Genomic DNA, 15,339 nt, shown 5'->3' with positions numbered 1-15,339 from the left:
TTGGACTTCCTCCTCACGCTTCTGTGCTCTGAATGAGTGCTGAACGGTTGTAATTCACATTAGCAGCTTTGGGCCGAAGAACAGCGAGGTTTTTTCCATCATGGCACTCACCAGCGACCCGAACTACCGCAAACTGGAGCAATGGTACAAATCCAGCGCTGGAAACATCAACATGAGGCAGATGTTCGACGCCGATCAAGACAGATTCAACAAGTTCAGGTGAAACATTCATCAAACGCACTTCCGTTGTGTACATGAGCTGTGTTACACATTTAGTCTTGATATTTCATCAGGCAGCATCACATTTTCCGTGCATTAGCAGTTATTGGGACTTGCATCTTAGTCGCCAAGGCCTATGTGAGCAAATCTTGTGTATAACACAATTTACGCACTGTTTTTTTTTTCTGAGATGTCATCTTACTGCTCTTGCAATTTAGTGTCAGTACATATAATAGTGTATATATGCACATACCGTGACATTTAGCTTTACATGTCAGCCTTGATTTCAACGTTGATGTTGCAAGGTTATTGCCACATCAGGCCAATAGTCTCCAACTCCAGGTTCCGCCCTCTGCACTGTTGCACCTGCTTTATATCCTTCATTTACACTTATGGTAACACACTGATAGTATGTTCAACTATTTACATTTGCTTTAAAACTGAGTAAACAGCCATATTAGCAGTGAGATTCATAACAAGGTCATTGATCATCAATCATGTGTGTTAAAGCTCTACATGCATTTTAACATTGCTTATATGTGGCAGCATGCATATGTGAGTTTCTGTTAGTGTATTTCATTAATTGCTCATGATCAGGCATTTCTCAAGTGCACTCATTGCTTATGCAATCTCACGGAGGAGTATCACATCCTCTACTACTGCGATACTTCTGTGTGTCTATGTTGCATATTTGCAGTAGTGTATTTAAATAAAAGTTCATTAGCTGTTATAGGTTAAATTCTGATGTATTGAGTGTTCTTAAACGCTGTGGAATGTATTTATCCTCAGTGATGTTGTCCAGCAGAGGGCCCTAAAGACGCATGTTGTACGTGCTCTTTCGCACACACTCACTCACTCACTCACTCACTCACTCACCGCAGAGCGGAATCAGTGCGCTCAATTATGGAGTGAACGTGTGGAAAGAGTAACTCATTTTATGTTCTTTCAGAATAATAATAATAATTACATTTTAAATTACAAAATATATTTTTTATATGTTAATATATATTCAACTCAAACGCAATTGTTATGCTTAAAAAGATTTGTGCCTAAATCGTTCTAATGATGGAGAGTGAGCACGTGTTTGCACTGCTGACATAATAAAGTGACATTTTTATGTATAATATATATAATGCGTAACTTGTATTTAATTTGATGTAAAATAATCTTCTTCTATTTTAATATACTTTAAAAATCTAATTTATTTCTGTGATCAAAGCTGATTTTTTTAAAGCATCATTACTCCAGTATTCAGTGTCACATGATCCTTCAAACCTCATATATCATATATAAATATTTTTAAAACCTGTGATACTTTTTTGGGATTGTTTGATGAATAAAAAGTTCAAAAGAACAGCATTTATTAAAAAACTTTTCTAACAATATACATTACTGTTCAAAAGTTTGGGATCAGTACGATTTTTAATGTATTTTAAGTAAGTTTTTAATGCTCATCAAAAATACAGAAAACAATAATATTCTGAAATATTTTTATTTTGTAAAATAACATTCTTCTATTTTAATATACTTTAAAAACCTAATTTATTTTTGTGATCAAAGCTAATTTTTCAGCATTATTACTTTAGTATTCAGTGTCACATGATCTTTCATATATCATATATAAATATTTTTAAAACCTGTGATACTTTTTTGGGATACTTTGATGAATAAAAAGTTAAAAAGAACAGCATTTATTAAAAACAAAACTTTTCTAACAATATACACTACTGTTCAAAAGTTTGGGATCAATACGATTTTTAATGTATTTTAAGTAAGTTTTTAATGCTCATCAAAAATACAGAAAACAATAATATTCTGAAATATTTTTATGATGTAAAATAACATTCTTCTATTTTAATATACTTTAAAAATCTAATTTATTTCTGTGATCAAAGCTGAATTTTTTAAAGCATCATTACTCCAGTATTCAGTGTCACATGATCCTTCAAACCTCATAGATCATATATAAATATTTTTAAAACCTACAATACTGTTTTTAGGATGCTTTGATGAACAAAAAGTTCAAAAGAACAGCATTTATTAAAAAAAAAAAAACCTTTCTGACAATATACACTACTGTTCAAAAGTTTGGGTTCAGTAATTATGTATTCTTTCTTTTTTTGAAAGAAATTATTACTTTTATTCAGCAACGATGTGTTAAATTGATAAAAGTGATAGCAAAGACTTATACTGTAAGAAAAGATTTCTGTTTTGAATAAATGCTGTTCTTTTAATTCTTTAATTCTAATTCTGTTCTTTATATTTATCAAAGAATCCTGAAAAAAAATATTTGGTAATAAATTGAAAATTCTCATAATAAATCAGCATATTAAAATGATTTCTGAAGGATCATGTGACACTGAAGACAGGGGTAATGGCTGATGAAGATTCAGCTTTTCCTCACAGGAAAAAAAAAATATTTTGAATGTATATTAAAATAAAAAACAATTTTATGTTGTAATAACACTTTGCAGTATTGTTGTTGTTTTTTTCTGTATTGATGAGCATAAGCGACTTGTACAGATGTAGACAGGAAGAAATTAAAAGGATAAATTCAAAAGAAAATGCTCTGTGTGTAGAATTGGTAACCATAGTCTCTGCTTATACTTATTGTTACTGCAATGAAACTTAACTTAGTATTAGCTATTAAATATTAGGTAAAAAAAAAAAAATGCAACAAAGATTTTGAAAGATTCAATGGAAAGTGTCTGCTATTTTGTGCCATTATATTTTTGGGAGGGATAGATCAGGGATTTAAATTGTGAGGGGAAAAATAATAATTTAAAAATATCTTCAATATTTCAGTTTTTTGAGAGTAATATGGCTTGCTGCAGTTTGCAGGTCAGCTGTGATGGGCCTAATACATTTTCTCAAATGGCTTGTTTGGCTATCCTCATCTGTTTAATTCCTTTTCCCAGTCTAAACATCACTAAGATCCTCTCACATGGATGCATACCCATCTTGAATGATGTTCCTGGATTATCCATGTTGTACATGAAGCAAAATTAAACAAATAATAATCTAGCTTTTGTATATTCTAAATGCACTTTATGTGTGTGATTTGTCTTCTGAGCAGTTTACAGCTGGCGACAGATGATGGAGACATTCTGCTGGATTACTCTAAGAATCTCGTCAATGAAGAAGTCCTGCGCATGCTCTTCGAAATGGTACGGCCCACAATCTTGACATTAGAATGTCCTCCTTACGCTAAAAATGTCCTCATAATGTCAGAGTGGAGTGTGTTACTGTTAAACAGCAGTGCAGGATCGACGCTGTTACGGTAATCCCTCAATTAAGCTTCTTTAAACCCTTCATCAGAATCGTGTGTGTGTGTGTGTGTGTGTTTGTCCATCTCCAGATGTTAATTGGTTTAATGCATGCGTCCTTAAAGCTGCTACTGCTGAAAATAGAATGGGTGTATCAGGTTAACCGTATCACTGGGACACATGAGGCTTGTTTGTGGTGTAATGCTTACATACTGTGAGCTTAAGACCAAAGTATACTTCAGCTTTGACACCAATGCTTCAAAATGTGTGTTTGCAGCCAAAAGTATTATACACATAATTTTACTGCACAAACTCAGATGTATAGGGGGAAAAAGGTAATTGCAATCTTTAATCTCCTAATTCGGACCTTGGTTCTCACAGTTCTGAGAAAAAAAAAGTAAGAATTGCAAGATTTCAGAATTTTGACTTTGCTTTGCATTTCCAAGTATACATGTCTCAATTCTGAATTATTTCTTAGAATTCCAAAGTTACGTATAACAATTCCAATTTTACATTTTGCAATTTCAACTTTGTGTTGCAGTTCCAAGAGTACATCTCACAATTCTGAATTCTTTCTTAGAATTCCGACTTTGCGTTTCGCAATTTCGGCTTTGCGTCTCACAACTCCGGCTTTACATCTTGCAATTCCGACTTTACATCCCACAAAACTGAATTCTTTCTCAGAATTCCGACTTTGCATCTTGGTATTTTGACTTTTCTCACAATTCCAACTTTGCATCTCGCAGTTCCAATTTTGCATCTTGCAATTCCGACTTTACATCTCACAATTCTGACTTTATGCCTCGCAATTCCGACTTTACGTATCCCAATTACGACTTTGTCTTGCAATTCTGACCTTATGCCTCGCAATTCCGACTTTGTCAAGCAGTTACAAGTTTACGTCTCAGAATTCCGACTTTGCATCTTGGTATTTTGACTTTTCTCCCAATTCCAACTTTGCATCTCGCAGTTCCAATTTTGCATCTTGTAATTCCGACTTCACGCCTCACAATTCCGACTTAATGCCTCGCAAATCCGACTTTATGTATCCCAATTCCAACTTTGTCTTGCAGTTACAAGTTGACGTCAACTTTGCATCTTGGTATTTTGACTTTTCTCACAATTCCAACTTTGCATCTCGCAATTCCGAACATACGCCTTGCAATTCTGACTTTGTCATGCAGTTACAAGTTTATGTCTCAGAATTCTGAATTCTTTCTCTGAATTCCGACTTTGCATCTTAGTATTTCAGCTTTCCTCACAATTCCAACTTTGCATCTTGCAATTCCAATTTTCAGACCTCACAATTCCAACTTTACTCCTTTCAATTCTGACTCTGTCTTGCAGTTACAAGTTTACATCTCACAATTCTGAATTGTTTCTCAGAATTCCAACTTTGCATCTTGCAATTCCGACTTCATGTCTTGCAGTTCCAAGTTTACATCCCACAATTCTGACTTCACATCTCACAGTTCCAACTAAACTTGTTTTTCTCAAAATAACATGTTTATATTGTATTGAGCTGTAGTTGTCATTACAGCTCCTTTTTAACCTGACTCAGTACTTACTTTCTTTAGCCAATCAAAGTAGAGATTGTGAAACTGTGGAATTCAGATTTTTTTTTGATTGTTATCATAGCAGCACACAAAATACAGTCAGTGTTTGTTTAGGTCTTTGTGTGAATGTTTGCACAAGTTCTGAGTCACACAAACCGTTTTTTTTTTCTCCCCGTCTCATCATGATTAGGCTCGATCGGTGGGCGTTGAAGCCGCCAGAGAGAAAATGTTTGCAGGAGAAAAGATCAACTTCACTGAGGTAATAATATCTCAGTTAAACATTGAAATTGCAAGACCTTTTGCAATTTACTTCTGTGTAAATTCCACTTCCATATTCTCTAAATTTCTATTGACACATAGAAGAAAGTTCAGTTAAAACCCTCAGTTTCCTGTTTAATTCACTGGCTGTCCTGAAACTACACTGTGTAATGTCTCTTTTGTGGCTCATGGTAAAAGATAGACATAACTCACATGAAATAGTTACAAATGACACGTCAATAAAAAAGGGAGCGTAGTTTATATTATGTCTCTTTAGGGTACAGCTGAGCTGTGTGTGTTGGTTTGTAGGGTCGTGCTGTTCTCCACACCGCCCTGAGGAACCGCTCTAACACCCCCATCATGGTGGAGGGCAAAGATGTGATGCCAGACGTGAACAGAGTCCTGGAGCAGATGAAGGGCTTTTGCCATGTGAGTGAATATGCATGAGACAACCCACTTATTATATGGATTTTTTTTTATATGGGGTGCACTTTCTATTTCTGTACCTGCATTTTAAAGTAATATAATTTACTATTAATCGATCATTCATTTTAATGACAGCTGACTATGAAAATTCTTGAAAATTGATGTTGTGTATGCGTATGATATTTTGCAGAAAGTGCGCAGTGGCGAGTGGAAAGGCTTCAGTGGTAAATCCATCACTGATGTTGTGAACATTGGCATTGGAGGTTCTGACTTGGTGAGTTTATTACGAGTGTCCTGGGATCCAATGAAAGTTTACACATCATAGAAGTTTTGGTTATCTCTTGATGCAGGTCCAAGAGTAACTAAAGTGGAATAAAACTGTCTGTTATAGTTAGTTACACTTACCATACTAAGCGTTGCCTGATACCAAACTGTTCTTCAGGGTCCTCTGATGGTGACTGAAGCTCTGAAGCCATACTCTAAAGGAGGTCCCAACGTCTGGTTTGTCTCTAATATTGATGGCACTCACATGGCCAAGACCCTCGCCCAGCTGAATGCCGAGACCACCCTCTTCATCATCGCGTCCAAGGTAAAATCATTATTTAAGGAAAACAGTCTTGTGCAGTACTGTCAAGTTGCTGTAATTTCTTAATGTATTTTGTTTTTTTAGACATTCACCACCCAGGAGACCATAACCAATGCTGAGACGGCCAAAGAATGGTTTCTCCAGGCCGCTAAAGATGTTAGTACCTTTCCTGCTGTAACCGTCCTAAATAGAAAGATTCTTGGTTTATTTCAAATTATATGCGCTATGTTATAAATGGTTGCCTGTTCGTCTAATTCATCATTTGTGTATTTCCAGAAATCTTCTGTGGCTAAACATTTTGTGGCTCTTTCCACAAATGCAGTAAGTAGAGCTTTGTCAACATTATGTCAGTGTTTTACGTAAAATTGCAACTTAAAAAATTAAATGGTTTTCCTATGTTCTTACCAGCCAAAAGTCAAGGACTTTGGTATCGACACCAACAACATGTTTGAGTTTTGGGATGTGAGTATTTCCTACATTATTTACTCTTATTGCATTTTGATTGGCTGTAAATAAGGCTGAAGGTGTAAATGACTGAACGCATGACTGTCAGTAATGTTTAACTACTCTGCCATGTTCCTGAATTAGCAAATTACCTTTATCTGATGCTGAATGCTCATGTTTTAGTGGGTCGGCGGGCGCTACTCGCTGTGGTCTGCTATCGGTTTGTCCATTGCACTGCACATTGGTACGTCTGCTTTATGAACAGTCCCAAAAGGCCTAAAACATGCTGTATGTGAATGCAAACGATTCAAGCTATTCAAGTTTAATTTGGTTGATGTACTTAGAATCAGAATGCAATTCAAGTATGTTTTGCATTCTCAGCATTGCCACAGGGGGTGCTATAACAGTTATTAGCATCCAGTCATGTGAAAAAGTCAACAAAGCACCGTGTCATTATTTATTGAACAAAAATAAAGCCAAAATGGAAAAGCCATGTGTGACAGTTAGGACACCCTTACTGTTAATAACAGTCATGCACTGCTAATGAAATACCTTTGATCAACTGATCATCAGCAAGTCTGAGCGCCTCTATAAAAGCATAAGCTTCGGCAGTTTGCTGGTCTGGAGCCTTCAGGTGTGTGTTAACACAATGCCAACAACATAAGACATCAGCAGTCATCTTACAGAACCAATTGCTGCTGCCATCAATCGGAGAAGAGTAATACGGCCATGTCCAAACTATTTGAAGTTTATTCACAAGGAAATACATTTAAAACAGACACCTCTCCTTCCAGGAGTGGACGTCCCAGAAAATTCACCCCAAGATCAGACAGTTAATGCTCAGAAAAATGGCACACAACCCAAGAACTACACCTCAGACTCTACAGGCCTCAGTTAACATGTTAAAGGATAAAGTTCATGACAATACCATTAGAAAAAATATGGGACAAAAATTGCATGTTTAGAAGCCTTGGCAAAAGAAAGCCTCTTCTTTCTGAGGAAAAAAAAACGTTGCAGCACGGTTTAGGTCTACAAAGTTGCATCTGAACAAGTCTTCTAGAATAATGTCCTTTAAACAGACCAGACCAAAGTGCAGATGATTGGCCATAATGCACAGCGCCAAGTTTGGTGAAAACCTAAAGAGCATATCAGCACAAACGCCTCATACCAAAAGACAAGCATGCTGAGGAGGGCTGATAATTTTGGGCTTGTTTTGTAGCCACAGGACTTGGGCACCTCACAGTCATTAAGTCAGCCATGAACTGGCATCTGTCCGACAGCTAAAGTTGGGCCAAAATTGGGTCATGCAACAGGACAATGATCCCAAGCACACCAGCAAATCTACAACAGAATGGCTGAAAAGAAGAAGAATCAAGGTGTTGCAAAAGCCCAGTCAACGTCCAGAGCTCATCCTGACTCAAATGCTGTGGTGAGAGCCATGCATAAGCAAATGCCCACAAACCTTAATAAACTGGAGCAATGTCGAAAAGAAGAGTGGTCCAAAATTCCTCCAGAACAATGTGAGAGACTGATAACAGTCACACAGAAAATGAATGTTTCAAGTTATTGCTGCTAAAAGTGGATCTACAGGCAGTTGACTCATAGGGTGTCCTAACATTGTCACACATGGCCTTTTCCTCTTGGCTGTATTTTTCGTAAATAAATAATGACCCTGTGTGATATGTCATGTGATTATGTTTATCTGAGGATTTATTTTCCAAATTTTAAGACCTGCCAAGGACCAGATACAGAAAATTATGGAATTCAATAAGGTGTCCTAACTTTTTCACATGACTGTAACCAGTCTTCCAGTTTTTTCTTTCAGGTCAACTAGTGTCACTGGAAACCACAGAACTTGAGTTAACTAGTTGATTTAAATTCAACATTAAAGTCATAATTGTCCATATTTACGTTCTTATTCTTAATCCTTGTTCTCAATCCATAATCCTGGTCCCATTGTGGATGATTCATCAGTGTTATTCCTAAAAATTATGGTTTGTTTTAGTAATTAAGTTCTGGTTGAGTTTATTTGGTAATCAAGCTCTGGCTAAACATTCACATTTTTGTACTTGTGTAGAGAGCATGTTTTTGGCCTAACTTTTGCTACTACTAGCATCATCTTGCATTCATAGCCTATTTACACATTTTTCTGTCTGTAAATGATCCAGTAACTTTATTTATTTTCATTTTGTAGGTTATGACAATTTCGAGCAGCTTCTAGCTGGTGCTCACTGGATGGTAAGCCCAATTGTAGTATGCCAGTATACAAGATACATTTCACACTGAAAACTGGCTACCTCAGAGCATCTGGAGTTTCTGGGAATAACTGCTCTGTGCCCTTTCTATCAGGATAACCACTTCCGCTCAGCCCCACTGGAGCAGAACGCTCCGGTCATACTGGCCCTGCTTGGTGTCTGGTATGTCAACTTCTTCCAGGCAGAGACACATGCCCTGCTGCCCTACGACCAGTACATGCACCGTTTTGCTGCGTACTTCCAACAGGTTAGTTTGATGAGGTTTTATGAAAGGACCTCATAAATGTCATTGTTTCGCATAATGGGACACTTGTTGAGTTGTTGATTACCTTTTAGGGAGATATGGAGTCTAACGGGAAGTACATCACGAAGTCTGGCACTCGTGTGAATTACCACACTGGACCCATTGTATGGGGCGAACCAGGAACCAACGGACAGCACGCCTTCTACCAGCTCATTCACCAGGGTGTGTGATCCTAGCCCTATCCTGTGGACTAGTTTCGAGTTTAATTGACGTGTTAATGCCCATCTGTGATGTGATTATCACAACAGATCTTTTTCTCTACAGGCACTCGCTTGATTCCAGCTGACTTCCTCATTCCTGCTCAGAGTCAGCATCCTATCAGAGATAATCTGCATCATAAGGTATGCAGATGGTCTGCGTGGTTCAGGACACGTCTTTGTTTTCTGGTTCTCTTGGGCATCTGATACCCCTGATGTTATTTCATGTTATTTGAACCATGTTTGTCTAAGTGATACCTTACACTCGTTCTCATTTCATAAATCTGGCAGATTCTGATGGCGAACTTCCTGGCACAGACAGAGGCTCTGATGAGGGGAAAGACCACTGAAGAGGCCAAGAAGGAGCTCCAGGGTGCTGGGATGTCTGGAGATGCACTGGAGAAACTCTTGCCTCACAAAGTGAGTGGCTGTTTACTTGAAAACCAAGCGTTGACACTTTGGATGGTAACTCAAATCATAATGAGCTACTGCTCAACCCAACCCCTTACTTTCATGGAGTATGTCAACACAAGATATGTGACTTGGACTCCATATATGGCTCAAAGGTGGTCTTATTCAAATATTCATCTTTAATGGCCTTTGTCAAACCCACTTAAAGAGCAGAAAAGCGACTGGGCTAGTTTTGAGTAGCAGTTGGGCAGGTTTTGTTGTAAAAGTCTGATGCACCTTTACATAAAGCAATAATATAGTGCTTTAATCTGTTCTTAAAATCATGACATAAAAATGCTAAATTGTAAACACATAACAAAACAGTGGTGGATACGTTAGCTGAATGCTTGCTTGACTAACTCATGAACACCATTTGTAAATGACAGTCTACATTAATTAACATTCTTAGGAAATAGTGGGTTCACAGCAAATTATCAGAACCATTTCAGTTAGTAATATTGTGGTTTACCTGGAAACCTAAAGCTGCAGTAGGTATGCATCACATATTAGCACAAAAATAGATTTTTTTTTTAGCTGTCACTTGAAAATGTACACATAATTTTTCAATCATACTTACAAGGTGTGGTTCTGACATGCTTGTTAGTCCAAATAAAGAAGATTAGAAGCCAAAGAACATAAAAGGTTCACATTTTATTGCTCTGGTATCGTGGGAAAAATTAATTTTAACCACTGATTCTTCACATAATCATCTTTTGGCAATGAAAACAAAACAAACTTGCTTTTGCAGAGCAGTGTTACACAGTGTCTTCTCGACATGATGTAAACACACTAACTAGTGTTGGTTAACAACTTGGCAGACAGCTGATGTAAAATAAGGATCAGGCTTAGGAGAGCCAATACTGATCAATTAAAGAAAAATGCTTGATAGGCCCTGGACCCAATCCTAGAGATCAGCTTGGGAAATCCCTAGCCATGATTGCCTAAAGCAGGGGCAGCCAACCCTGCTCTGGAGAGCTTCCATCCTCCAAAGTTCTTGAAAATTACAGGCAGGTGTGTTAGTTTTAGGAGCAGGGTTGTCTACCCCAACCCTGTTTTTGGGGGGCACTCCCAACAGTTAACATTTTTTAACCTTTCCTAATCAAATGCCTGATTCAACTAACTGAAATCATGTACATACTCACATGCTGTGTCTTATGAATAAGTACTTTCTTTGCCACCATTACAAAAGCATGTTCTATGTAGTAGGAATGTGCATAATATCAATCTGGACATTATTAATCTACCATGTTGGCACTGTCAAGTGACCTACAATATGGGCCTGACAGTTAGAGAATAAAACTTATAACCAGAAGGTTGCATGTTCAGGGGGATTGAATAATAATTGCTCTCTTCCACATTCGAAACCCTCAACTAGGGTGCCTTTTGAAAAGAAAAGGAATGTGGAGTGACCCATACTTGGAATTGTTGTGCTCGGCATTTAACCCATCCAAGTACACACACACACACACGCACACACACACACACACACACACGTTTGTTTTAGACGTAATGGTTTTTATACTGTACAAACGATATTTGCTATCACCCTACACCTTCCCTACACCTAAACCTAGCCCTCACAGGAGACTGTGCATATCTTTACATTCTCAAAAAAACGTATTCTGTATGATTTATAAGCCTTTTGAAAAGTGGGGACATGGGCAATGTCCTCATAAGTCACCCTCTCCTTGTAATACCTATGTCATACCCATGTTATTACACAAATTTGTGTCCTGATATGTCACAAAAACAAACACACAGTAGTGAAAACACACACACATACACACACACACAACGTGAACACCCTCAATTGTGCGGTGCCCAGGGGTCAATTGGGGGTTCAGTGCCTTGCTCAGGGGTCTCAAATCAGTCATGGTATTGAAGGTGGATGAGAGTGCCTGTTAATCACTCTCCCCACTGACAATTCCTGCCGGACCTGAGACTCTAACCGACAACCTTTGTGTTGCAAGACCAAGTCTCTAATCATAAGGCCACGATTGTTCCAAGGCAGCAATAGAGCAAGGCACCAAACCCCCGACTGCTCACCACAGCAAAAATGGCTGCCACCGCTCCTGGAGTGTACCCTTGGATGCGTTAAATGCAGAGGACAAATTCCAAGTATGGATTCCGAGCAATTCAACTTCAACAGTTACTTGGCTTATCTACTATTTAAGAATCCTTTCCTGTGACCTAGAAGTATCCCATCAGGAGTAGCAGGTCATCTGGTTACGTTTTGCCTAATGTTTTGCTATTTTCAATTTCGACATTACTATTGATAGTAGGGAAGTAAGAATATTCAAAAGGTTTGAATCTTTTCTTGTATGAGCAGTTGGTTAGAGAGTTGGACTTGTAACCTGAAGGTTGTGGGTTCGATTCTCAGTACCGGCAGGAAATGTAGATGTGGGAGAGTGAATGAAGAGCGCTCTCTTTCATACTCATTACCTACAACTGAGGTGTCCTTGAGCAAGGCACCAACTCCACTCCATGGGTGCCACAGCAAATGTGTGTGTGTTCAGTACTCACTGCAGTGAAATGCAGAGCTCAGATGCAAAGTATGGGGCACAATACTTGGCAAAATGTCACATCATCACTATCACTATTTTCTTCTGGTGTGTAATATTTGAATTTTGTTCTATTTTTGTAGGTTTTCGAAGGAAACAAGCCAAGCAACTCTATCGTCTTCAAGAAACTTTCACCCTTCATGCTTGGTGCACTTGTTGGTGAGTATCGAATGTTATCCCGGCACTACCTTTTGTAGATGTGCGTTGGTTTTGTAGACTCCACACTCATGGACGACATGCTGTTTGTTCATGCGTTTCAGCCATGTATGAGCACAAGATCTTTGTGCAAGGTGTGATGTGGGATATCAACAGTTATGACCAATGGGGGTAAGTCCAGATCAAAGTCTTTTGCAGCTTCTACTAGGTCGCATATTGTGACCACGTTGTGAGAGTGGTCAAGTTTCTAACATGCGTACATTTACATATTATTTTAATCTGTCCCATCAGTGTGGAACTCGGCAAGCAGCTGGCCAAAAAGATCGAACCCGAGCTGCAGGATGATGCAGAGGTTCATTCCCATGACTCCTCCACCAATGGTCTCATCAGCTTCTTCAAGAAGAATCGCTCTTAAATGTTTCCTAACTTCTCCTTTTTAACCCTACCTCTAATGGCCCCCTCATCCAATGAGATTAGTGAGTTATGTATTAACGCTTGGCATAGATCAGGACGGTAAGCCTAGACAAGGAGGATGAGCACTTTATGTCTGTCATCATCTATAAGCCATGAGATTCTTGCGTGTTGTGTAAGATTAGACTGTATTCATGTATCTGTGGACCAGTATGGGACGAGACTCTATCTGTATGCACTGCAAATTCTAAATGGATTTTCCTTTGGACCAAGGAACCACAATAAATGTATTATTTGTCACCTTGCCTGGCTGCATACTCTTTTTGTTCAGCAAAATTCCCCCAAAGAAGACAACTTTAAGCATCCATTACATGGACCTGCATGTGTTCCATGATCTGGAGCTGGCAACTCTACAGTCGTGGCCAAAAGTTTTGAGAATTACATAAATATTGGAAATTGGAAAAGTTGCTGCTTAAGTTTTTATAATAGCAATTTGCATATACTCCAGAATGTTATCAAGAGTGATCAGATGAATTGCATAGTCCTTCTTTGCCATGAAAATTAACTTAATCCCGAAAAAAACTTTCCAATGCATTGTTTAGAAGGCTTCAGGGCGTCCAAGAAAGTCCAGCAAGCACCAGGATCGTCTCCTAAAGAGGATTCAGCTGCGGGATCGGAGTGCCACCAGTGCAGAGCTTGCTCAGGAATGGCAGCAGGCAGGTGTGAGCGCATCTGAACACACAGTGAGACCAAGACTTTTGGAAGATGGCCTGGTGTCAAGAAGGGCAGCAAAGAAGCCACTTCTCTCCAAAAAAACATCAGGGACAGATTGATCTTCTGCAAGAAGTATGGCGAATGGACTGCTGAGGACTGGGGCAAAGTCATATTCTCAGATGAAGCCTCTTTCCAATTGTTTGGGGCATCTGGAAAAAAGGCTTCTCCGGAGAAGATAAGGTGAGCGCTACCATCAGTCCTGTGTCATGCCAACAGTAAAGCATCCTGAGACCATTCATGTGTGGGGTTGCTTCTCATCCAAGGGAGTGGGCTCACTCACAATTTTGCCCAAAAACACAGCCATGAATAAAGAATGGTACCAAAACACCCTCCAACAGCAACTTCTTCCAACAATCCAACAACAGTTTGGTGAAAACAATGCATTTTCCAGCACGATGGAGCACCGTGCCATAAGGCAAAAGTGATAACTAAGTGGCTCGGGGACCAAAACTTTGAAATTTTGGGTCCATGGCCTGGAAATTCCCCAGATCTTAATCCCATTGAGAACTTGTGGTCAATCCTCAAGAGGCGGGTGGACAAACAAAAACCCACTAATTCTGACAAACTCCAAGAAGTGATTATGAAAGAATGGGTTGCTATCAGTCAGGATTTGGCCCAGAAGTTGATTGAGAGCATGCCCAGTCCAATTGCAGAGGTCCTGAAAAAGAAGGGCCAACACTGCAAATACTGACTCTTTGCATAAATGTCATGTAATTGTCAACAAAAGCCTTTGAAACGTATGAAGTGCTTGTAATTATATTTCAGTACATCACGGAAACAACTGAAACAAAGATCTAAAAGCAGTTGAGCAGCAAACTTTGTGAAAACTAATATTTGTGTCATTCTCAACTTTTGGCCACGACTGTAGAATTTGTTGCATAAGCTGTTTAGTACTTTCTCCTTTGTTCTCTTCAATTGCAAGACATTCATGCTTTGCTATGTATATGTGCTGGTGTGATCATGGTCCATTGTTCTTCAACGTTCTTCCATAGTTTGGTTACTGTAGTGGGTTCTTAGCCATAACTTTTGGATTTTTTTTTTTTTTCAAAGATTTACAGTTTAGATCAGGAATCTGGACTGGCCATTTTGTTTTCATTGATATTTGCATTCACTTTGCTGTGTAGCTGTATAAGAGGCCCAACTCCTGGACAAACTATAAGCCGCTTTTCCACTATCGGGCCGAACCGTTCTCAATGCTTAACCTTTCTGTTCCATGCCGATCCGGGCCAGTCAGCAGGATACGGTTTGATTTTTCCACTGTAATGCAGATAACGGAACTCTTTGGAATGTAAATACAAATGCGTCAGTCGTTGCCTTGGTAACGCAAGAGTAGGCAGCCCCGCTTCTACAGTTATTGTCTGTATGAGATATGTATGTTTGAGGTTTTTTTTTTTTTTTTTCCCGGCACTGTTTTGAACTTTTCTTAATGCCCTTCTCAAGGCACTGCGCTATAATTAAAAAAAAACTTTTTCATTT

The 15,339-nt window shown here is 38.6% G+C and overlaps 1 protein-coding gene across 1 annotated transcript; it reads left to right on the top strand.

Annotated features, from left to right (window-relative positions):
* gpia (glucose-6-phosphate isomerase a) lies at positions 1 to 13,389 on the top strand. Its single transcript, XM_073832346.1, has 18 exons — positions 1 to 219; positions 3,296 to 3,386; positions 5,232 to 5,300; positions 5,609 to 5,728; positions 5,916 to 5,999; positions 6,168 to 6,314; positions 6,396 to 6,467; positions 6,588 to 6,632; positions 6,720 to 6,773; positions 6,939 to 6,999; positions 8,950 to 8,993; positions 9,105 to 9,257; positions 9,347 to 9,476; positions 9,579 to 9,655; positions 9,803 to 9,931; positions 12,606 to 12,681; positions 12,783 to 12,849; positions 12,970 to 13,389. The coding sequence occupies exons 1-18, from the start codon at positions 101 to 103 to the stop codon at positions 13,091 to 13,093; spliced, it is 1,662 nt and encodes a 553-aa protein (XP_073688447.1). The 5' UTR covers positions 1 to 100; the 3' UTR covers positions 13,094 to 13,389.
* Positions 13,390 to 15,339: the final 1,950 nt, after the last annotated feature.

The sequence above is a fragment of the Garra rufa genome, chromosome 25 (assembly GCF_049309525.1).
Source record: "Garra rufa chromosome 25, GarRuf1.0, whole genome shotgun sequence".
Classification (NCBI taxonomy): Eukaryota; Metazoa; Chordata; class Actinopteri; order Cypriniformes; family Cyprinidae; genus Garra; species Garra rufa.
Note: the sequence above shows the minus strand (reverse complement) of the source record. Positions and strands in the feature narration are given on the sequence as shown.